A 24,785-nucleotide genomic window follows, 5' to 3' on the forward strand; every position below is an offset into this window, starting at 1 on the left:
TAAATGATGGCTGCTTCTGGGAGGGCCCACAGGAGGCTACTGACCGCAGGAGTGGGGGATCTGCTCCAGCTCCTTCTGGGCTGCACATTAAGAATTTAGAAAGACACCGAATCCTGATCCCTCCCAAGGTCCCTCTCCAAGGGTGGGGCCTTGGCAGCAGAATTTCCTAAAGGCCCTGCAGCGAGTCCACTGTTCAGTGAAGGTAAGTAGCGCTGGTTTAGCTGCAGACCGTCTCTGTGGTGATGACCGACTCCTAAAATGCTAAGACATACTCCAAGAAATTGGACCGGGAAGGTTTAATCCTCGTCCCGAGGTGAGCCAGTATACACTCTGAATTACTTAAGAATGCTTTATAACTCTTTTTATTAGGAACCAGTTACTTAATGCATGAGAACAGGAGCCTCACAGGTCCCCGTCTAGTTGCTGAAGCACAAATGCTTTCTATTAGCCAAACATGCAGAGACAGACACACTCTAGAGGCGACAGAGCCCAGCGCTGACGCAGAGTAATCCTAATCACAAAGAGATTGTGAATATACAAAATTGGGATAGAAAACTCCCAACAGCCCCTGAAACCCTCTATCCAACTCCCTCATTCACAGAGCACACCGAAGCGTCAAATGGTGCCATTCTGCAGTGTCCCCGAGCTGCCAGGCGTCATAGCCGGTCACCCCAGCCCACGTCCTCTCCACGCCCCAGCGCACGGAGGAGAGGCCCCCGGGCCCGCCCCACTTCTCCCATTGCTCCGCTCCTTGGGGACGCGGCCAGGGACCGAGCGGACCGGCTCGCGTCAGATGCCCGGGTGCAGCCTCTGGTGCTTGCTGAGGGCCGAGCGGTACCGGAAGGCTTTCCCGCAGTCGCCACAGCCGAAAGGTCTGTCCCCGGAGCGTGCGCGTGGGCGCTGGCTGAGGGCCTTGCGGCACTCGCGGCCGTCGCAGGGCTTTTGGGCCGCGTGCGCGGTCACGTGCGCGGTCGGGTGCGCGCCGCGGCTGAAGGCCTTGTCGCGCTCGCCGCCCTGGTGGGGCTTCTCGGCCGTGTGGACGCGCCGGTGCTGCGCCAGGTGGGAGCTCTGGCTGAAGGCCTTGTCGCACGGGCCGCACTGGTGGGGCTTCTCCCCCGCGTGCGTCTTCTGGTGCTGCGCCAGCGACGAGCAGTGGCGGAAGGCCTTGCCGCACGCGGCGCACGCGTAGGGCTTGGCGCCCGTGTGGATGCGCTGGTGCTGCGTCAGGTGGATGTTCTGGTTGAAGGCGCGCCCGCACTCGCCGCACTTGTAGGGCCGCTCCCCCGTGTGGATCTTCCGGTGCTGGATGAGCGACGAGCCGTAGCTGAAGGTCTTGCCGCACTCGTGACACTGGTAGGGCTTCTCGCCGGTGTGGATGCGCTCGTGCTTGGCCAGCGACGAGCTGCGGATGAAGGCCTTGCCGCACTGCCCGCACTCGTACGCCTTCTCCTGCGTGTGCGTCTTCTGGTGCTGGTTGAGGTTGGACAAGTAGCTGAAGGCCTTGCCGCACTCGCCGCACGCGAAGGGCTTCTCCCGGGTGTGGATCCGCCGGTGCTGCGTGAGCGACGAGCAGTAGCTGAAGGCCTTGCCGCACTCGGCGCACTTGTACGGCTTCTCGCCCGTGTGGATCTTCAGGTGCTGCGCCAGCGACGACCAGTAGCTGAAGGCCTTGCCGCACTCGGCGCAGTCGTACGGCTTCTCGCCCGTGTGCGTCTTCTGGTGCTGCGTGAGGTTCGAGTGCTGGCTGAAGGCCTTGCCGCACTCGCTGCACTCGTACGGCTTCTCGCCGGTGTGGATCATGTGGTGGCGGATGAACGTCGAGGGCCCGTTGAACGCCTTCCCGCACTCGTTGCATTTGTAGGTTTTCTCGCCCGTGTGGATCTTCTGGTGCTGAGTAAGGTGTGTGCTCCGGGTGAAGGTTTTGTCACATTCGTCACACTTGAAGGGTTTCTCTCCAGTGTGAATTTTCTGATGTTCCATGAAGTGGCCCCTCTGGCTAAAGGCTTTTCCGCACTCATTGCAAGTGTAGGGTTTCTCCCCGGTGTGAATTCTCTGGTGCTGCACCAGGTGGGTCCTCTGACTAAAGGCTTTCCCACACTCGTCACATTTATAGGGTTTCTCTCCAGTGTGAATTCTCTGATGCTGAGTAAGAGACGGACCCTCAATGAAGCCTTTTCCGCACTGATCACATTTATACGGTTTATCTCCAGTGTGAATCCTTTGGTGGTTTATAAGGTTCTCACTCCGGCTGAAGGCTTTCTCACATTCGTTACATTTGTAGGGTTTTTCGCCTGTATGTGTTCTCTGATGGCGAATAAGAGCCGAACAGTAACTAAAAGCTTTCCCGCATTCATTGCACTTACACGATTTCTCTTTCTTAACTGGGTTTGCATTCTGTTTGGCACTCGTTTTAGTCGAGGTCTCTTCTGATGCTTTTTCTCGTGTTACAAGCCTTGAACTCACATTGATGCTTTTTGCAAAGTCGTTCGTCACAGGGCCTCTCTCCCAGGCGGGCATTGTCTTTTCCGTGACTTTCCGTTCTCCTGCTGGCGTCTGTCGGCTTGCCTGGTGCTTCCCTACACTGCTTTCATACTCCCTCTCCGAAAAGTTAGGACTACCGGGATCATCCCTTCGCTGCTTCTCCACAACTGCCTCCTCAGATGGCTGTTCTTCAGAGATGTCTGGCTCTGGGGCTGATCTGCTCTTTTCTGGTCTTGTCTCACAGTCTGAAAGAGAAAGAAAATGTCTATATTCTCTCTATTGAAAGGGAAAAATCGTTGCTGTTGTGGGAAGGACCTCATGAAGCTAAAACTGAAGCCCTTAGGAAATCTGCAGGATGTCCCGGTATAGCCATTAGGGGGAAAGCTGGAAAGAGCAAAGGATAACAATAAATAAGAAAGTGGCAAGGGAATGGTTCACACTCAGTTTCATAGGTAATTTCGAGAAACCAGGAAGGTAACAGTAAATTAGAAACTGACCACAGAGATGAGCGATGGCGGAGAGGAGACTAAAGCAAGTCTGAGCCGGGATTGATTGCCAATGAGCAGCAAACAAAAGTCTGTGAAGGAAGATTTCAAGTGAGGACAACTGGGGAAGACCCGGCTCGCTAGGCCCTGCTGTTAACCGTGGACCTGAGCCAACAGCTGCATCTCTGCGGGGAATGGGAGCGGCGCAGACAGAGGACTTACTTCAACTCTAGGCATTCAGAGAATTAGGAAGAGAACTGAGGGACCAGACTACAGTGTTTGTGGGGGCGGAAGATGCCAGAAGTAGAACCACCCAGATGTTCAAATACACGGAGGATCAGCGCAAACAGCACCAAAAGAACAGGAAAAGCAACAGTAAAGTCTGTGAGAAAAGAACAGAGCAGGCAAAGTCCCTTGAAGATAGGGTAACGCACGGACTAAAACGGCCTAATGATAGCAGTTTTTCGGCACACAAACGACAGACAGACACATAACCAGGAGGTGGAATGTTGCTTAAGACCAGGGAGAGGACAACTGAAGCAGCAGGGAATCTGCTGGCAGATTCAGAGTACGGAAACAGAGCTGTGTAGTAACACGTTTCTTCGGTTCCTCTGGTGACAGGAGAGGACCACAGTCACCACCATCGTCACTGCAAGAGTGTGCCGTGAGGCAGAGACACAGGACAGCCCCCCACCCCCTCTGCTCCGGGTGCCCTGGCTACAGGCAGGGCATCTGGAAGCCCAGGCCGACCCGAAACAGCCGGACCCCTTCAGCGCAGACTCGCAGTTTGGGGGAACGGCCGGTTGTGCAGTACAAGGAATGGGTGTATTTCCACTAGCAGAACAACACCAAGAAAGACCTATTTGTCCAGCAGCTGGCCATAAAATTACGTTCTGCAAGTAGTTCACAGTGAGGAATACGGAGACCATGGGTCTGAGGCTATGAAAGGGGAAAAGGGCGGACGTCCAGCCGTGGCTGGAGTTGCCGCTGAAAGCAATGAGCATGTGACCGACGTCACCCACGCAGGCCTGTCTTAGATCTGCCCAGGGCAAAGAATGAAGGATTACAGAGCGTTCCAGAAGGCCAGACCGAACACCACCATCCCTAGGGCAAAGAGGAATTCTCACTTTACTGCTGCAAAGCTGTGGGCCTTGGCCCCAGTACTGCCACACCCCTGCGCGTGGGGCAGCTGTTGGGGGGCTCACAGCCAGGCTGCAGGAGACCACCAAGGTGGAGCCGTGAGGTAAGATGCATGTCAGGATTCTGCGGTGGCCGGGTCTCTACGGGCCCAGAGACAATGGCATGAGGAGGGTAAGAAGAATGCAGACAAGGCCCCGGGACCAGCAGCCACCTCCCTTTAGGGACACTTACAACTTCTAGGTACCCGTACGTGTCTGTAAAGCTGTGCGTTCTTCTTCCAGAGATAGAAGCAGCCAAGCCAGCAGTGACGTCCGCTCAGAATGCTGCGAAGCGCAGGCCAGCGGCTGGCTTACCAGGACCGCCATCGTGGGGTTCCATTCCAGTAACCAGAAGTCCACCAAGGAACAGGGCCAAGGATTTCAAGCGACCGTCTCCTGCCTACCGACTGGCTCACCGGGACCATCAACGTTATCCCCGCAGTGTGAGGTGTCTAGTGCGAGATACTTAAATATCTCTGGTGATGGCTGAAGTGTTTTGTGAAAAGTCTAGGATTTTTTGGTACACAGTTAAATATTTTTAAATTGCTTTCTATTTGCTCAAGCTGGGGTTTTCTAAAACTTTCATTTGTAATAAAATGACTTTTCAAAAGTTAAACATGGTTTAGTAAAGCTCTTAATTTTTCTAAAGTCACTTTTCTAAACTGTGTTCCTTGAAACCATCTTCTAAGAGGAAGATTTTAAAGGGCGCAGTGTGAAAAGCCTTCATGGTTGGGTGGTGGGGGAGGAAGAAGGTTGCATTCTATGCAACCCTGTGGGAAGTTCATCTGGCCTGTTATGTATTTAAGAAATCTGAGTGGCCTTTCAGTAAGAAACCTGCTAGAATTCTGATGACCCAGCACTTCTCAAATTTGAACATGGAGTGCTTTCTTTTCTCCCCACAAAAAGAGCCCGCACTCCCCCTCACGGACACCGGAGCTCTGTCCCTCACCTAGCGTGACCGGTCCGTGTATTTTTTCAGGCTCAGATCTCTGAAGTGCCTCTCTGTGCAGTTTGGGAATTCCTAGTTTACAGGAAAACTATTCACAATTTCAAGGGTAGAGTCAGAAGCTTAAGGAACAAGTGATAAATGAGACTGCGGGTACGGGGCTCACTTTCGGGAGAGTGTGGCTGGGAAAGCACAGAGGCGGACTGGATGGTGGCCGAAAGGATGAAGAGTAGAAGCATGTGGGTGTCGGGCACTGTTTCTGTCGGGAGGTCCTAGTCATCGAGCCTACAGGCCGGAACACAAGGTAAGGGCTGGATTAGGAGACCAGGGTCCCAAAGGAGGTGGGGAAAGGTGGAATCCAGAGTGCAGGTCAAGGCGCTGCCTTCAGGAAAGAGCAGGAAGGAAACCACCTCTGGGAGGAGTATGCAAACAGAGTACACGTAGAGACGGTTAGTGCAAACAGAGTACACGTAGAGACGGTTAGTGCAAACAGAGTACACGTAGAGACGGTTAGTGCAAACAGAGTACACGTAGGAATGGTTAGTGCAAACAGAGTACACGTAGGGACGGTTAGTGCAAACAGAGTACACGTAGAGACGGTTAGTGCAAACAGAGTACACGTAGGGATGGTTATTGCAAACAGAGTACACGAGTACACATAGGGACGGTTAGTGCAAACAGAGTACACGTAGAGACGGTTAGGGTTCTGACAAAGCCCTGAGAGTCCAGACGGGTTCTCCTCTCTCCACAGGAGATGCTAAAGAGAAGCAAGTCCGTCTGCATTTTGGACAGAAAACCCTCTCGTCAGGCTAATGGTCAGAGTCCATGACACCCATCCAGCAGGCGCCCGTTACTCACCTCCAAAAGCACCTCCTGGGATGCCAGGCTCCACGGTCCACGGCTCCGTACCTTGCTCTAGCTGAGAAATCACATCAGGTTTGGAAACTTGGAGTCCTGCCCGTGGGGGAAAAGGTGCCTGATTACAGGAGGAAAGTGCTACAAGAGACGCGTCCGACAGGAGGAAGAGCACATAAAGCCTCGACGTCACACGTCCCCAGATGTGGTTAAAACATGGGAACTGATGTGGACTCAGAAAAATTAACTTGTTTGTACTTCTACTTGCTAGGAGAGGAGACACCTTTTCACAGCCTTTCAGAATTTAGGAATCTTAGGTTCCTTAACTTCATTAAAGGCCAAAACTCACTGAAGCCCTAGAGACCCCTCCTGCTGGACCAGCAGCCCAGGGACCGCCCTCACCTATGGCGACCAGGTGCGTGTAGTTCTCCAGTGTCACATCCCTGAACAGATCTCTCTGGACAGGATCCAGCTGTTTCCATTCCTCCTGGGTAAAATCCACTGTCACATCCTTGAAGGTCACGGACTCCTGAAATACCAAACAGATTTCTCCTTAGCCATAAAGCCGCCACCTAGGAAAGGGGTGGAGTTTGCAGTAGGGACAGAAGGAAGGCAAGATGGCTACAGGGCTACTGAGAAATGGCTTTGATGTTTCCTCTTCGTGAAATGAATACAAAAACGGTACCTCATTCATAGGGTTACTGTTAGAAATTAATAAGGAATGTTCAACAGGAAGTTCTTCATTTAGGGTCCGGCATACTGGGCTAGGTCAGTGTCGGCCACGCTGACCACCATCATCTCTGTGTTCTAAGTACATGAAGTATTACAGTGTTCCTACCAACAACAGTAGACGTCCTACCTACCTCCAGTGTCTAAGAATAACCAAAAATAGTTGTGAAAGAATTTGGGGAGGAGACTTCCCCTATTATATATATATATATATATACCTAAAGTAGGTATAGCAAGAGAGAAAGTGAAACAGTATGGACTAAGACTCAGTGAAACAGATCCAGGGTTCTAAGAACTGAAGAGGATAAGCAACTTTCAAATTAGCTAAAATAAGCTGAATTAGTCACTAAATAGTATCATAACAAATGACTGTCTATTTGAGAAAAAAATTAAGGTGAGTCTCTTCTTGGCGCACACGAAAATTTCTGTTGGAGTAGAATTTTAAAGAAAAAGCAAAAATAGAATAAAAGGGTTTAAAAGCTTAAAATATAGAAAGCAAAAAATCCTCAGAGATTGACAGATATAACCACATAAAAATATAAAACTTCTAAAACTAGAAACGAAAGGCAGTATTCTGAATTTCCATAAGTAGCAAAAGAGATGAACCCACAAGCCAACAACGCAAACAAGCAGCGCACCCATGACGATGCCACAGAAGCAGGAGAACGCGTTCCCATCGGCGACCACCATGGGCCGAGAGAGAGGCCGGCTGGGCCGCCCACCCGTGGACCAGGGCCCTGAGTCAGTCTTCCCCGGGGCGCAACATGACAGGATCCACCCAGACTTCAGATGCACACATCATCCAGTCCCGCTCTGTCACATGTAGGAATTTGGTGTCCAGAAGCCTGAGGGCAAAGACACGCTCAAGCACCCTTGCCACGCTCCTGAGGATGAAAAGCAAACGTGAGTGTCCGCTGTAGGAGCGCAGCTGGAGGACGTGGGACATACGGCACATCCATACTAAAGCGCCTTATGTGGCTATTTTATTTTTTTTTAAAGATTTTATTTATTTATTTGACAGATCACAAGTAGGCAGAGAGAGAGGAAGGGAAGCTGGCTCCCCGCTGAGCAGAGAGCCCGATGCGGGACTTGATCCCAGGACCCTGAGATCATGACCTGAGCGGAAGACAGAGGCTTAACCCACTGAGCCACCAAGGTGCTCCCCCTCTTTTTTTTTTTTAAAGATTTTAGTGACCATTTTAAAAATGAAGTCTGTCTCTTGTGCACGGATTAGGAAACATGCGTGATACCAAGACCAGTCTGCACAGCACGATCCTGTGTGTGTTTAGGACTATGAAGGTTTGTATGTAAATGACAGAGAAGATCTGAAAGAAGACAGTAGCGGTGTTACCGGAGGGAGTGTGTCTGGGAGCTGGAGGGGTCCCGGGACGTCCTACTTATTCTTTAGTCTGTATCTGAAACTGGGTGAGTGAATTTTGTTTTAAAATGGCTAAGTCAGCTCGTGAGATTTCTAACCACAAGAGAACAGGTGGGCTAGGTCTACGGGTGTCCACAGCGACGGATCTGGAAGAAACGTTTCTGTATCTGAACAGCAGGCAGGACAGAACAGCGACCCCGAGAGAAGGGAGACCATGGCCTGAGCCTGAAAGTCCCTCGGCACCCACAGCTCTTAACAGTGGGTGTGTGCCCAAGGGTGGCCTCCTTTTAAGAACTCTGGCCTCCCAGGCTACCCCAGGGAGAGCCATCCGCACATCTCTGTGGCTTACAGCCAGAAACAGAGGCCCGGCGCGCCGGGCTCATAAAGGGAGGACCTGCACCTGATTTCTCTGGCTTCCATGCGCAAGGACCTTTTTCCTTCTGATCCTGTTTTGTATCCTTTGCTGTAATCATTTTTGGCCCTAAGTCATGGCCCAGTGTTAGGTGAGTGCTTCTAGCAAGTCACTGGTTTATAGGGCGGTCCTGGGGCCCCTGAGAAACTGTCCCGGAGTGAGGCTGGGCTAGATCCACCCTAATAAAGCTTATGGTTTTTAATAAATTCAAAGACAACAACATAAAAAGGATCAAGCTATGGTCAAGATGAGACTAACAAGATTGGATCTGCACTCCTGTATGAAACTAACCAAAAAATTCCATACAAAACACAGGAAACAAGTTTCCAAGACAGTGACTCTCCTACAACAAAGGCCAGTGATCCTAAGAACCAGTAAGGCAACAAGGGGAGTCCCACAGTTGCTCCCGCTCATTGCCTGAGTTTCCAGGCGAGGGTGCAGACCAGGGGGCAGGAAGGAGGGAAGCGGGGGGTCTGTCCAACAGCCTCCTGGAACAAAGAGAGGATGTGGAGTCTCGGCGGACATCTGGGCACTGAGGTCTAAGGACAGAGCCCTACAGAGGAAAGCTGCACCAGGAGAGAAGCAACGAGAGCTACGGAGGTTCTCTCTCAAGTAAGTACCCAGCATAGTACCCATCAGGGTGCAGGCGTGGTGAGACCCCCACGGCAGGGGAGCAATCACCCAGGATTCGAGGGAGCAGCACCGGTGCTCATAAAGGGCGGAAATAGGGTTTCTGTTCCCGCCAGTCAAATGGGCGAATTACATGGTTCGTAGTTGCTGGGTAAAACACACGAAGCACCAGGCGACCCTACACTGCACACCGTCTGCGTCACCTAATGTGTCTTAGAAGCCAGATTTGATAGAAACACACTGTTTCGAGTAATTTAACCCCAGAGTGAGGCTTAAGAATATTTTATAGGAACACAGAAGTACGCAGAACCCAGTAAAGTACAACTTACAGTGTCTGCCGTCCAGTCAGAGATTATCACGTCTGGGGGAAGCAGGAAAACACATCCTTAATGAGGAAAAAAATTAACCCATTAAAGCCAACCCAGAACTAACAAAGATGCTAAAACTAAGAGAGGAGAACATTAAAAATTATTAGGACTGTATTCCAGATGTCCAAAAAGTTAACAGAGTCACAGAAGACTTTTTTATAAAGACCTTAATGGAACATCTAGAGCTGAAAGGGAGAACGCCGGCAGTTCGGCATTGAAGAAGGAAAAGTAAATTCAAAGACAACAAAATAGAAAATATCAAAAGTGAAACAGGAGCTGTGGGTGACTTCAGGGGACCCAACGTGTGCACCTGGAGTCCGTGAAAACAGAAGGAGGGGAGCGGAGCAGAGAACCGTCTGAAGAAACAACAGCTCATTGTTTGCTGAACTTGAACGTTCACAGGCCCAAGAAACTCGAGAAACCACAGGCACACAAGACCCAGAGAAATAGATGCTCGGACACACCTTAATAACGGGCTCAAACCAGTGTCAGCGGAGGTCCTACGAGCATCCCAAGGGAAAAAGACACATAAATGTGAAGGAACAAAGATAAAATATGACAGTGACTTTTTCGCTGGAAGCAATGCAAACGAGAAAATGGAACATTCTATACTAGAAAGAAGAAAAACGGTCCAATTAGAACTTTAAAACAATGGCAAAATGAAGCCTTCTTTGGACATTGCAAACTTGAAAGAGTTCATGACCAGCAGACTACCCGTGAGAAACCTTGCAGAAGCCCCTCATGCAGAAGGAAAAACGATACCAGATGAGAATGAGGATCTAGCATCGACGTTTCTCAACCTCATTGTTACTGATGTTTTGGACCAAATCATTTTTTAAAAAGATTTTATTTATTTATTAGAGATTATAGGCTGGCGGCGGGGCGGGGGCGGGCAGGCTCCCCACTGAGCAGAGAGCCCGATGCGGGGCTCGATCCCAAGATCCTGAGATCATGACCTGAGCTGAAGGCAGAGGCTTAACCCACTGAGCCACCCAGGCGCCCCCAAATCATTCTTTTGAATCATCGTGGGGGCAGCATGGCCAGCATCACCCCTCCAGGAGCGGGGAGCAGGTCCCAGCAAGCTGTAAAAACCAAAATGTCTCCTCCCATTTCCGAACGTCCCAGGGGCCAAAATCCCCCAAACTGTCAGTCACTGATATACATCATAAAGATGAAAAACACCAGAAATTCCTTTCTTACTATCTTACACTCCTTTGAAAGATAATTGCTTAAACAAAAATAAATATTGTGGGGTTTACAGCACATGTACAAGGAAAGCATGTGCCACAAATTGCATTAAATACTGGGAGGAGAGAGAAGTGGAGGAACACTGCTGAACGTTCTTCTGTTCAGTGGGAGTATCACTGGAAAGTAAGTGGAGATATACAGGTAGACCTTAAGCAACAAGCCTGGGTGGCTCAGTTGGTTAAATGTCTGCCTTGGGCTCAGGTCAAGATCCTAGGACAGGGGCGCCTGGGTGGCTCAGTGGGTTAAGCCACTGCCTTCAGCTCAGGTCATGGTCTCAGGGTCCTGGGATTGAGTCCCGCGTCGGCTCTCTGCTCAGCGGGGAGCCTGCTTCCTCCTCTCTCTCTCTGCCTGCCTCTCTGCCTACTTGTGATCTCTCTCTGTCAAATAAATAAATAAAATCTTTAAAAAAAAAAAAAAAATCCCAGGACAGGATCGAGTCCCGCCTCAGGCCCCTCCTCAGCAGGGAGTCTGCTTCTCCCTCAGCAACCCCCCTGGCGCTTGCTCTCTCTCCAGTGCTCACTCTCTCAAATAAATAAATCTTTAAAAGTATAATTATAAAATAGAATAGCAAAGGTTTATAGCTAGTAAGCTAGTGAAGAAACTGGAATCCGAAGCAATATTCAGTTTCCAAAGGAAGGTAAGAGTAGAAAAAGGGAACAAAGGCAGTATGAACAGAAAAAAACAAAACAAAACTGAATGATATTCACATCAATAATCACACTGAGGGCGCCTGGGTGGCTCAGTCTGCTGAGTGTCTGCCTTCGGCTTGGGTCATGATCTCAGGGTCCTGGGATGGAGCCCCGCGTTGTGGGGGGGGGTCCCCTGCTCAATGGGGAGCCTGCTTCTCCCTCTCCTCCCTGTCCTGCTCTCTATCTCTGTCAAATAAATAAAATCTTTTTAAAAATATATAAATAAATAAATGAATACCCCAATTAAAAGGCAGATTGCCAGACTGGACTGAAATAAGCAAAACTCAATGAACTATGTGTTACCTATAAATAAATATAAAGACACAAATAAATTAAAACAGAAGGATGAAAAAGGATATGCAACACTGACACTAATGAAACAGCAAAGCAAGCTCCAGGACCAACAACAGAAAGTTCATTTCTCAATGAAAACGATGAAGAGGATGTAATCATCCCACATGCTTATGCGCCCGGGAGCAGCTTCAACATCCACGCTGGAAAACCAGAGAACTGCAGGGAGAAACGCACAAATCTCCATAATGACAGCCCCAGATTTCAGTACCCCCGTCGCGACAGTTGATAAATCAACAAGTAGACAAAATCAGTAAGGATGTAAAACATTTGAACAACATTCCACCGACGTGACCTGACCTCAGTCCCCCATAGATGGCCACATCCGTATCCTCCAAACTATGAAATTACTGAAAACGAGAGGCACTGCAGGTGGGATGGTGTTGAGGAATTTAAAATGGGCAAATTATCCCAGATGACAGACGGGGCCCAGTGTCACCAAGAGGCCTAATAAGAAGGTCACAGAGCAGGAGTCGTGAAGAATTGAGGTTTAAGGATGTCACACCAGTAGCTCTGAGGACGGAGGAACAGGACACAAGGCAAGAACCCAGGCCACCTCCAGAAGCTGGAAGCTGAGGGGACAGATGCTGCTCCACAGCCTTCAGAGGAATGCAGCCAGCCAGCTCATTTTGGACTTCTGACCTCTGTAACTATAGAGTTAATGTGTTGTTTTCAGTCATTAAGCTGGTAAAAGGAAGCTAATCCATTCTTAGAATCCTCTACCCAACAAGAGCAAAACATACATTCTGTTCAAGGGCTCACTGCTCACTTACCCAACGAGACCAGTCACAGCAACAGACGTCTCAAATCCAGACAGACTCCAGTCACACAATGTGAGTTCTCTGGGTACATTCACTGTCTTGATTGTGGGGACAGTTTCATGGGTGCATAGGTATGTCACAACTTACTGAGTTACACACTTCAAATAGATGTAGTTTATTATCACATTATACCTCAATAAAAAAGTGACACCAGAAGTACATGAGCTGAAAGTGGGAAGAACTGGGATCATTTCTTTGATTACACTGTGGGAAGGAAGTAGGGGGAAAGTCTAAGAAAAAGGAGGCTGATTAAGCAAGGCCTTGAGATGAATTATACCCAGTGCAACAAGGGTTACCTTTTTTGTATGACTTCTCAGTCAGTTCCTGGTTTTTCCTAAAACAGTATCCTGTCCCTTTCTTCCGCAAAAACCACTAATGGATGGCCTACAGAAGAAAGCCTTCCAACTTCTCATTGAGACATCTGAGGCCTGCCACATTCCGACTTATTTAATCATTTGTTTACCCTCTGCCAAAAATAAACAGGCTCTCACAAGTTTTCTGATTCCTGTTTAACAGGTGTTAATTGTGAACCTTTGCTCAACATCTTCTCCAAGCTAAAATCCGCCCCATCCCCCCTCATTACTTGTCTAAGTATCCAAATGGCCGCCATACTGTGAGAGGCTGTGCCAATCCCATACCCCTCGAAACTGAGCCCTCCAGACCGCACATACTTGCATTCTCTGTTCGTGGTACTCGCTTAGCTTTGTTTATATTCACCTGTTCTGGTTTTAGCAGTCATCTGGTCTATGCCAGTAAAGGACTCAGTTTTGTACGTCCTTTGCTCTGTCACTGTTGGAGCATGACCCGACGCTAAGCAGGAGCTTAGGTAAGTGTGTTAGTGAGGCTGGAGAGGCAGGGTCGGGCGCCACTGGGCAGCTGGGAGCCCGGAGCAAATTCCTGGTGCTGGTTTTTAAATGGACACCCCCCCCCAACAGGAAACACACAGTCTACTCTGCGGACTAAACTGCTTTTCGGGAATCCCCACTTACCTGGAAACTGGCTGACGCAAGGAGAGTCCGTTCGCCTTGGAGAAGGGCAGACCCCGAAGAGGACAGATCTGGAGAAGGAGAAGGAACCACAATGAATCCTGTCCGGATCAGCTGTTCCCGGCAATCTGTTAAATCCAGCTATCTTCCCATGTGAAAATAGCAAGAACTATGCGGTTTCCTTTACTTCTCTGAATCAGAAACCACAAAGAATGTAACTGGTGCCGTCCTCGGTGGACTCAGGGCATAAAGTGTCAACGTTCACACTTCTGTCCCCGGACACGTACAGTACCCTTCAGTTCAGTCTGTTCCCTATTAAGTAAAGCCAAGTATTTCTGCTGCCTTCTCTGCTATGAACATCTGAATAAACAATATGATTACTTCCCAAAAGTCCTCACAGGCCCTTTAAAGTGCTGCTGTTAATATAAATTACATATCGCAATGGCAAGATTACTTACACTGCCTACCCACCAGAATTTCTAAAGATTAAACTCCCATCGTCAGTACCAAGTGCTAGCAAGCGTACAGAGCAACGGGGACTTCGGCGCATCGCTGGGGCAGGAAAGGCACCAACCACAGAGAACTGTTGGGCAGTTAGAAACCCCAGTTAAACACGCGCTTGTTCTGAGTCAGCAGTTCCCCTCGCGTGCCAGGACTCGTGCCCGCTGAGACTTGTGCAAGACTGTTCAGAGCACGTTTGTTCAAAATGTCCCCGAACTGGAAACCACCCAAACGTCTTTCAAGAGGAGAATGGATGAGCAAACCACAACATTTTCACACAAAAGAATGTTATTCTACAACATAAAAAAATGAGCTACTGATGTACTCGGGAACACGCATGTACCCTACAATGCTGAGCAGATGTGGACGAACACAACTGGGTAACTGCACTCACGCAAACAGAGACTTGAGCGATGGCAATGGAAGTCAGAACAGTGGTCACCCCTGCCTGGCGGGATAGCAGTAACTGGCCAGGAGCACAAGAGAAACTTGGGGCATCAGAAACATCCTACATTTTACTGTGGGTGGTGATTCCACTGGCGTATGACACCTAAATTAATCCGGCAATGAACCTGAGAGTTGTGCTCTTAGTGTATGTAACTTACATGTCCAAAAACAGAAACAAACTATGCTCTTAGAGAGGTCTATTCAGAGTAATGGCTCACAGGAAAGACCAATTCTCAGAAAGCAGAGGAAGCACTAAAGGGAGCTATGTATTTTTCTTGACTTACATTTGATCGCTAAGGGAAAATTGATTTGTAATAGACATCTTGAGAAAAAAAAAAAGGTGTGATTTTAGAGTTTCTAGCAGAAGGAAATGTTGTGCATGTACAGATATTAACCTAGACTTTAGGAAAACAGAATCAAGACAAATGTCTCAGGGAAGATGCTTTTGATTTCAAGTAACAGAAACCAACAGAAGCAACAACAGCGAGACCTGTGGAGACCAACTATGTTGGTTCCAGTAAATGGCAACAACAGATGCTCGGTAAACGTTATAAATATTATGACTATAAGGGACAGAGACACATGAAAACTATACAACTGTGAAAAATCCCAGGAAGAAAAAAAAAAGGGACTTAAAACCATTTTGGCTGATTCACATTTATAAAAGACGTAACAGGCGCACATTGAGGAGGAGTGACAAGGTGGCATAATGAGAGTTTTCTATCCTCTTTCCTGCAAAGATGGATGGATGGATCCAAACATGGATTAGACCATCACCCACGGAAGAGAATGTCTCTGTGGAAGTCCAGGAGTCCAACAGGGAAGTTTCAACACATGATGGAAGCAAAACAACAACAACAAAACAAAACAAAATAGTAACGAAAGAACGAAAGAAACTAAAACACCCAGGACTGGATGCACTGAAGATGTAAGAGGCAGTTTCGTTTGGTCTACGTCACACCCCGGGCCAAGAGAGACCTTCTTGGCCCATCATTCCTGCCACAGGGGAAAGAGCATGTGGGAGCCCTCAGCTACCCTAGCTGTGCGGTTTGCAACGAGAAAGACCCACCTCCCTCTCATCCATCCAGAACACTGAAGTGTCCCGAGTGACTGGAGGACAGGGAGCAGCTGGGGGAACGGCAGCTCTGGAGGGTACCCTGGAGGGTAACAAGGACCACAGATCCTACGAGCCACTTCGTGGACCCCCAGGAAGCCTGCCACAGGGCCACTGGGGTGCTTCAGCTGAAGATCCACCCCGCCAGCCTATGGGCACCCCCAAGCACTCTGCCTGCTGCACCTGCACACACCCACCCCCCCATGGCGGACCCCCCGGGTACATACGTCCCCGATGGCAGTGAGGGCAAGACTTGGGAGACCGCTAGCAAGCACACACAAGCCAGCTTGACTCTGCAGGATTGGGAAAAAGGCACTAAAGCCTGAGCATTCAGTACCAGAGGAGAGCAAATGCAAGTCTGTCCGCACCCGGCCTAGCGCTGCAGGACCAAGAGAAGGCGTACAATTTTAAGAAATCCTCCCCATGAGGAAACAAGAAGAGTGGGCGAAACGGATCCACAGAAGGTCTGAGAACACCTCAGAATCCCTAACAGGGCTGACAGAAGGTATTTTTCTCTGGAAGCCAGTGACAGGAAGAGGGGACTGCCTCTTCGAATGCAAAGATATCACACCAGACTTCAAGAAACATGAAAGAAAACATGACACCACCAAGAGAACAGAGTAATTTTCCTATAACTAATGCTAAAGAAAGGGAGCTTTAGGACTTACACGATTAAAAAAATATTCAAAATAGTTGTGTTTTAAAAGATGCTCAGTGAGCTCTAAGAAAATACAAGAAAACACTTAAATGAAATTAAGAAAACCATACACAAAATTTGAAGTTTAATAGATATAAATCATAAACAAAAAAGCAAAACAAAAATTCTAGAGCCAAAAAACACAATGAAATGAAAAATGCAATGGAAGACACCTATTGCTAACTGAACCACACACAGGAAAGAACCCCTGAGGTTAGTTTGCACACAGTTTAGTTTGTCCACTCAGAAGAGAATGCAGGAGAAAAAGATGAAGAACTCCTACATAAACAATAGAATACCATTAAACAACCCACACATTACTGGAGTCCCAGAAGAATAAAGGGAAAAAGAGAAAGCTTATGTAAAGAAATAATAGCTAAGAATTTCCCAAATCTTGGCTGAAACTAGGACCTCCAAGTTCACAAAGCTCACAGGTCTCCAAATAATTTCCACTGAAAAATATCTTCTCTAAAACACATTATGATGGGGTGCCCGCGTGGCTCAGTAGGTTAAGCATCGGCCTTTGGCTCAGATCATGATCCTGGAGTCCTGGGATTGAGCTGCACACTGGGCTCCCTACTTAGCAGGGAGTCTGCTTCTCCCTCTGCCTGCAGCTCCCCTTGCTGTGTGCACTCTTGCTCTGACAAATAAATAAATCTTTAAAAAATAAAATAAAATGCAACACATTATGGGGGCGCCTGGGTGGCTCAGCCATTAAGCATCTGCCTCCGGCTCAAGTCATGATCCCAGGCTCCTGGGATCAAGCCCCACACTGGGCTCCCTGCTCTGTGGGACGCCTGCTTCCCCCTCTCCCACTCCCCTTGCTTGTGTTCCCTCTCTCGCTGTGTCTGTCAAATAAATAAAATCTTTTTTAAAATAAATAAATAAAACATTATGATAAAACTGTCTACAATCAAAAACAAAATTATAAAAGCAGGAAGAGGGGGAAAAAAATCTCTCACATTTAAGGGGAAGCCCTGTAAGGCTATTGGCAGAGCGCTCCACAAAACACCGTGCAGCCAGGACAGAGTGGGATAATATAGTCAACGTGCTGAAAGAAAAACACCACCAACCAAAAATACTTTACCCAGCAAAGCTGTGCTTCAGAAACGGAGGAAGATATTCCTGTGCAACAAAAGCTAAAGGAGTTATCAGCACTAGATCCGCTTTACAAGAAATGCCAAAAGGCATCTTTCAATATGAAATGAGAGGATGCTGATTCATGAAATGAAAACATGAAATTTACAGAACACACTGGTAGAAATAAGTGTACAGTCAAATTCAAAACACTCTAATACTGAAAGACAGTTGCGTGTTCAACAGTAAGAGTTAAAGGACAAGAATGTTAAAAATAACTATAGCTACAATAACTTATTAATAGAAAATATAGAAAGATGTAAGTTGTGACATCAAAGACATTAAAATGGGAGGAGCAGTAAAAAGGAAAGGTTTTTGTATGCCACTGAAGTTAGGTTAGTAATCAGCCTGAAACAGACTGTTTTATCTGTAAGATGTTTTCTGTAAGCCCCAGGATAACCACAAAGCAAAACCTATAGTAGACACACAAAAGATAAAGAAAAGGAAATCCGAGCATACCTCTCTGGAAAATGATCAGTTCACAAAGGAAGTCCGCAAAAGAGGAAGAAAAGAACTGGGGAAGTAGAAAGCAGCCAGAAAATTACTAATAAGGCATCGGTAAGTCCTTATTTACTAATTATTAAACATCAATGTACTAAATTCTCCAATTAAAGGAACAGAGTAGCTGAATGGATAAAGAAAGTAAGACCCAACTGTATCCTTAGAAAAGACTCCCTCAGTTTTAAGGACACACTAAGCTCAAAGTAAATGGATGGAAAAAGATATTCCACCCAAATGGAAAGCAAAAGAGAACAGAGATAGTTATATATGTATCAAATAAAACAGACTTAAAAGTCACAAGCTGTAAAGACACAAAAAGGGTCATTATGTAACGATAGTCAATTCACTGAGAGAATATAATTATAAATAGGCATGCACCTAACCCCAAAGCTCCTAAATCTGGTCAGCAAATACTAACAGAGAAATAGACAACAAGACTTCGGATACATTTCCAGCAACAAAGAGATCATCCAGACAAAATTAACAAGGAAACTGGACTTGAACCTACCTTAAACCAACTGGACCTAACAGAACATTCTATCCAACACCACCAGAATACGCATCCTTCTCAAGGACACAGAAGCGTTCTCCAGGATAGATCACAAAACAAGTCTTAGCAAATTTAAAAAGACTAAAATCACACCCACTGTCTATTCCAACAATATTAGAATGAAACCAGAGATCAAAAACTGGAAAAGCCACAAATATGTAGACACTAAACAGCACCCTCAGGACAACCAAAAGGCTCAAAGAAGAACTCAAAAGGGAAATCAAAAGATGTTTTTGAAACAAATGAAAATGGAAACAAAATATTAAAACCTATGGGATGTAGCAAAAACTCTGAGAGGTGCTAAATGTCTGCATTTAGAAAAAAGATCTCAAATACACAACCTGCATTATACCTCAAGGAACCAGAAAAATAACAAACTAAGCCCACAAGTTAGTAGAAAAAAGGAAATAAAGATGAGGGCAGAAGTAAATGAAATAAAGACCAGAAAAATAACTAAAAAGATCAATGAACCTAGGAGCTGGTTTTTTGAAAAGGCAGACAAAATAGAAAAATTTTCAGCTAAACTAAGAAAAAAAGAGAAAAGACTTAAATAAAATCAGAAATGAAAGAGGAGACATTACAACTGATACTCCAGACATACAAAGGATCCGACAAAACTACTACGCCAACAGATTGGACAACCTATAAAAAATAAACTCTTAGAATCATATAGCCTAATAAAACAGGAATCATGAAGAAACAGAAAATCTGAACAGAAAAATAAGGAGTAAGGAGATTGAACCAGTAAAACCCCCACAACAAACAAGCCTAGTATGAGACAGTTTCACCGGTGAACTCGATCTAACAATGCAAGAATTAATACCAATACTTCTCAAACTCAGCATAACAGCATATTTGGCCCATTAATATTGGACAGGAGAGCCAAGAACACTCAATGGGGGAAAATGGAGGAAGAACAGTCTTCAAAAAATGGTGGTAAGAAATACCACCATGTGATAATCACATGCAGAATAATGAAAATGAATCCCTACTGTACACCAATCATGAAAATTAACTTGAAATAGATTACAGACTTAAAACCTAAAAACCCTAAAACTCCTGGAAGAAAAGTTAGGAGGAAAGCTCCTTGCCATTGGTCTTGGCAACCTTTTCAATCAAAAGCACAAGCAACATGAGCAAAGATAAACCAAACCTAAAAAAAAAAAAAAATCTGTATAGCAAAGGAAATAATCAACAAAATGAAAAGGCAACCTATGGTATGGGAGAAAAGATTTGCAAACCGTGTATTTGATATAGGTTATATGAAATATGTATAAGGAACTCATACAACTCAATAGCATAAAAACAAATAATCCAACTTAAAAATGGGCAGAGGACCTGAATAAACATTTTTCCAAAGAAGAGACGGGGATGGCCAGCAGGTACATAAAAAGGTGCTTGACATCACTCCGCATCAGGGAAATGCAAATCAAAACCACAATGAGATCCCACCTCCCACCTGTCAGTAGGAGTACTATCGAAAAGACAAAAGATAACAAGTATTGGTGAGGATGTGGAGAACAGGAACCTTTGTGTGCTATTAATGGGAATGTAAATTGATATAGCCACTATATAGAAATGTAGAGATCACTTATTCTTTATCTGTTCATCTGCTGATGGAAACAGTTTTGTTCTTGTGTCTTGGCTGTTGTGATTAGTAATGCAGTAACTACAGGGGTGCAGGTACTTCTCCAAGGAGACTTTATTTTCTCTGGATATGTACCCAGAAGTGGGGTTGCTGGATCATATGGTAGTTCTATTTTTAATTTTTTAAAAATTTTATGTATTTGACAGAGAGAGAGCACAAGCAGGAGGCGCCCCAGAGGGAGACAGAGAAGCAGGCTCCCTGCTGAGCAGGAGTCCAGTGCGGAGCTTGATCCCAGGACCCTGAGATCACGACCTGAGCCAAAGGCAGCCGCTTAACTGACTGGGCCACCCGGGCGCCCCCTATTTTTAATTTCTTGAGGAACCTCTGTACTGTTTTCCAAAGAGGTCATATCAATTTACATTCCTATCAGCTCTGATGATGTGTGTGTGCGCGCACACACACACACACACACACACACTATTCAGTCATAAAGAAAGGAAGGAGATCCTGCCATTTGCAACAACATGGGTGGACCTTGAGGACATTGTGCAATGTGAAGTAAGACAACGGAAGACAAACACCGCATGCTCTCACACGTGGAATCTAAAACAGCTGACACCAAGAATTTCCAGGGGTCGAGGGGTGGGGGAAACAGGAGATGCTGGTCAAAGACCACGAGCTCCCGGGGGATCTCTGCACAGCACGGTGACTGTGGTTACGAACAGCGTATTACACAGCTGCAACCCGCTGAAAGAGTCCATTTTAAAGGTTCTCACCACACACACGTACAGAAGGCAAATACGTGAGGTGAAAGATGGGGTAACTAACCTCACTCTGGTGTTCACTTCCCAACGTCCAAGTGTTTCAAGTCACCGCACTGGAAAACTTAAACTTACACAATGCTTACACAACAGCTATATCTCAGTATAGCTGGAAAAATTTTTCTCAGCAACGTTTTGTAGTTTCGGTGGACAGATCTTACACATTCTAATTATATTGCTGTTTCATATTTTTGATGCTATTGTAAGCAGAATTGTTATTTTCATTATAATTTACAACTGTTACCGCTAATAATGAAAGAGTTGATTTTCACAATTAAACTTTTTGTTTTGAGATAAATTTTAAATACACTTGCAGTTGTAAGGAAGATTCTCTGCACTCTTGCAAAAAAAGAATTGAGGATTAATATGAGGTATGGCTCAAACCTATGTAAATAAGTAATGTTAAGATTTCTAATGATATTAAATTAAAAAAAAAAACTGTATGAGAACAGGTTAAACCAAACTTGAGTGCATACTGATACCTACAGAATGTAAAAACACTGACAATGCAGAGGAAAGTCTATAGTGACATGTCACCTGGCTCTGTCCTAACACTGATCTGTTCAAGAACAAGAAGAAAGAAATAGAAGGAACACTCACTAAATACGCCAGTGACACAAAGCTGGAAAGGACAGTTCAAACACTGAGTAAATGAAGATTCATCATTATTCTGACAAGCTGGAAAACTTGGACAAAAAACTGAACAATCATATATGTAAATTTTGATATTAGGGATAAAAAAGCAATTCTCTTACACAAGGCAGGCAGAAATCTAGTTCACTGTAGTGTATGTACAGTGGTTTATGTAGAGTTTACAGCATAATATCACTGATTGTTTCCAAAGCAAACATAATCTGATGCTAAATAGCAAAAGTATAATCCAAACCGGAAAAAGTACTTGTAGGTACTAAAAGTATATAGAACTTATCATAAACATATCTAAAATCTTTCATTTTAGGCAACGCATTTTAAGAAGCATGCTCTCAGTTGGGAGAGTCTTGGGAAAAGAGGTCCAAATAGATATGAAGATCCGTGAGAGGAACTGTGGCTGTTTGCTTAGAAAAGAAAAGAATCTGAGTAGGAGTTATAACAGCTGAATTCACATTCTGAAGGGCAATAACGTGAGAGAGAGAACAGTCTCTTGCTTTTAGAGACTAAGAACTAAGATCAGCATAGAAGTTAAGGGGAAAGGCACTTCTGCCCAACATAATGAACTTAAAAAAAGAAAAGAAAAAGAAAGAAAGAAAGAAAGAAAGAAAAAGAAAAAGCTACCAAGAGAATAGTCTACACCCAAAATAGAGAGTTTAATGCCACACTTCAGGCATAGGTTTAACAAACAGCCATCTGCAGGGTTACTTTTATTCTTGTACTGAAGGGTTGATTACCAAGACTTTTTCTGACTACAAGATTATCATTCTAATATTTAAGATAAAAGTCATGCGAGGACCACAGGCATTCTGAATCATCGCTCCTTCTCATTCCCCCATTCCCCATCCCGAAGCCAGGGAGAATTAACTCATCCTGCAAGTCTCATCATATAAACCTAAGTAAGAATCTCACACCTTAATGTAATTCAGTTTTTCTCTGTCCTTGCGAGAAGGCTCCCTGCTCCCATCTCTGCCAGCTGTCAGATATTTGCTCTTCTGCGTCCATCACCCCGCTCTCCCCCTGTGATCCCCACTACCTTCCATCTCAGCAGCTCATTCCGCTCCTCTGGAACGTGCACACCGGGTTTCCCAAGCAGCGTCCTTGCAGCTGGGGCCTCGGTCTGGGGCTCAGATGAGCCCTTGCACACGCTGCGACTGGCGGCCCTAAAAGACACAGCCCGGGGTCAGCTGCATGCGTCACAATCATGCTTCAGAGTTTTGCACGGCGGCTGAGAGATCCCTGGACAAGAGAAGTGCCCGCCGAAAGCCACCGAACAGTCACTCCCGCCGAACAAAAAGAGAGCGGAGCTCGAGGACGCAGGTTCAGCTCCAGAGGCAAGGAGAGCCTTGGTGCGGACCCTCAAATCCGGCCAGAGGCGCCCCCAGACCCGGCCCATCACCTCCACGCACACTTGCGGGCTCCCACCCCGGCGCGGGGACAGGAAGACACACCTGTTGCGGGGTGGAAAAGCTGGAAGGCGGACAAGCAGGGCGGGGCCCGCTCCAGTCCTTCCTCCTAGACCGGAACAAAAGAACAAAGCCCTCCAAGGGATCAGGGCGGAACCGCCCCGCACAGAGGGAGGCGAGGGGCGCCCCCTTCCAGGACTCCCCAGCTCCCTCCCGCAGAGGCCGCTTCCAGCCCAGTGAGAAGGGTGACGTCACACGGCTGCAAGGCTGGCGGTTGCCATGGTGATACCTGGGCTTCCCTCCCTCTAGGGCGATCCACACGCTCGGATCCCGCGTCCGGAAGCGCCAGGACAATCACCAGACCTAGCGGAGTGAGTCGAGGAGGCTGCACTTCCCCAACGCCAACCTCTTTTCACGCCTACTGCCGGCTTCAACGGCCACTTCCGGTCGCGCGAAGAGAACCCCGCCCCCGCACGTCGCAGGCTTTCCACCGCGCTGGGAGGACTCGCAGAACTACGATTCCCAGAATGCTCCATGACACAGAACTCCATTTCCCAGAGGCCAAAGCAAACGTGTACGGTTTCCCATTGGACCGGGCGAGAGCTCTCCCCTCCAGTCACTGGCTTCTCAACGTTGCAGGTGGGAGTTGCGGGAAGCAGGGACTTCTAAGTTTGTGTGACCGAACAGTGTAAATATGCATTTACACACGCATATAGTTTTAAAACACAGGTACTTCTCGGTGCATTACTTGCCTCATTACTTGTCCTGCATTCTATTTAGGGCTCTATTCCTTTGTCATTTAAAGAATTCTGGTCGTGACCCATCCTGTTGCTTTCAGCACTCTCAAATGGGTCACGACCCACTTTTTTTTTTTTTTTTTTTTTTTTTTTTTTAATGCTAAGGGAAACCCGGAGGTGTTGTTATTGTATTTTGCTCTACAGCCCTACAGCAGTGCATGGTTTTGCCTGCGTCAGCCGGCTGCCAGTGGAGTCCGACGCTGGTCTGTCAGCATGTTCCTGGCAAAAAAGAACCCAACAGAAGTCGTAGGTTTTGATACTTTCCACGTGTGGTTGGCGCACACACTTCAGTGTGCTGTGCGTCCCCAGCTTTTGGGTAGAGGGCGGAAGATCAAGTCACTCCAACACTAAATTCGGAAATGCTAACACTGAGTATATGAAAAACATTCACAGTCAAAGGAAAGGGGACTATAAACTAGAAGTGTTTGAGAGCAGATTTCAGAAAAGATCTAAGGTAGGCACTAGAAAATTTCAGGAAACAAGTTAGTATTCTCAGTAGGCTGCAAGAAGACATGGCCTGAATGAAACAGGATAAAAAGATGTGAGAACAAGCTGGAGAAAACAAAATTCTAGATGAAAAAGGATAAAAATATATAATGAGCATATTTAAAATGAAGCACCATAATTAAAGTCATACTGAAGAAGAACTGAATTGATGCTGTGAAAAGTGAGTCCATTATGTATAGAATATCCTTATAAAGCTCTTCCATGATTCAAAAGAAAAAGATGAGTGAAGAAGAAAGAGATATGAAGGACAGCCGGCACAGGGATAACCCGCCATCAGGAAAGTGACCATAGGAAATCAGCTATGATTTAACATTCTATATGCCAGGCACTGGTTCAAGTGCTTTTTGCCTTTCAACTTTTTTTTTAAATTCCTAAAACAAACTAATAAAGTTATTTCTGTATTATAATTCCTGCTTTACAATAAAGGAAGCTGAGGCACAAATAAGTTGAATGCCTTGCCCACAATCACATAGCCACTATATGGGGAAGCTGGGACTTGAATTTAGTAATTTGG

General features: G+C 46.5%; 1 protein-coding gene across 2 annotated transcripts; it reads right to left on the reverse strand.

Moving 5' to 3' along the window:
• Positions 1-346: 346 nt before the first annotated feature.
• Positions 347-23,395, reverse strand: ZNF184 (zinc finger protein 184). 2 transcript variants are annotated; one of them, XM_044260258.1, is made up of 6 exons: positions 23,257-23,395; positions 22,598-22,724; positions 13,561-13,628; positions 6,348-6,474; positions 5,949-6,044; positions 347-2,726 (listed from the first exon to the last, which is right to left on the reverse strand). In XM_044260258.1, exons 2-6 carry the CDS (start codon positions 22,602-22,604, stop codon positions 790-792), a joined length of 2,235 nt encoding a protein of 744 aa, XP_044116193.1. In that variant the 5' UTR covers positions 22,605-22,724; positions 23,257-23,395; the 3' UTR covers positions 347-789. The 2 variants fall into 2 exon arrangements, with proteins under 2 accessions (XP_044116193.1, XP_044116189.1); XM_044260254.1 differs by lacking the exon at positions 23,257-23,395 and adding an exon at positions 23,013-23,218.
• Positions 23,396-24,785: the final 1,390 nt, after the last annotated feature.

The sequence above is a fragment of the Neovison vison genome, chromosome 1, assembly GCF_020171115.1.
Source record: "Neovison vison isolate M4711 chromosome 1, ASM_NN_V1, whole genome shotgun sequence".
Classification (NCBI taxonomy): Eukaryota; Metazoa; Chordata; class Mammalia; order Carnivora; family Mustelidae; genus Neogale; species Neogale vison.

Excerpts from the sequence above, each read along its gene's own strand:
- ZNF184 (XM_044260258.1), bottom strand. Across the intron at positions 6,045-6,347 it reads CACGCACCTGGTCGCCATAG|GACTCCAAGTTTCCAAACCT; the intron begins GTGAGGGCGGTC and ends CCCCACGGGCAG. Across the intron at positions 2,727-5,948 it reads CCCAGGAGGTGCTTTTGGAG|ACTGTGAGACAAGACCAGAA; the intron begins GTGAGTAACGGG and ends TTTCTCTTTCAG.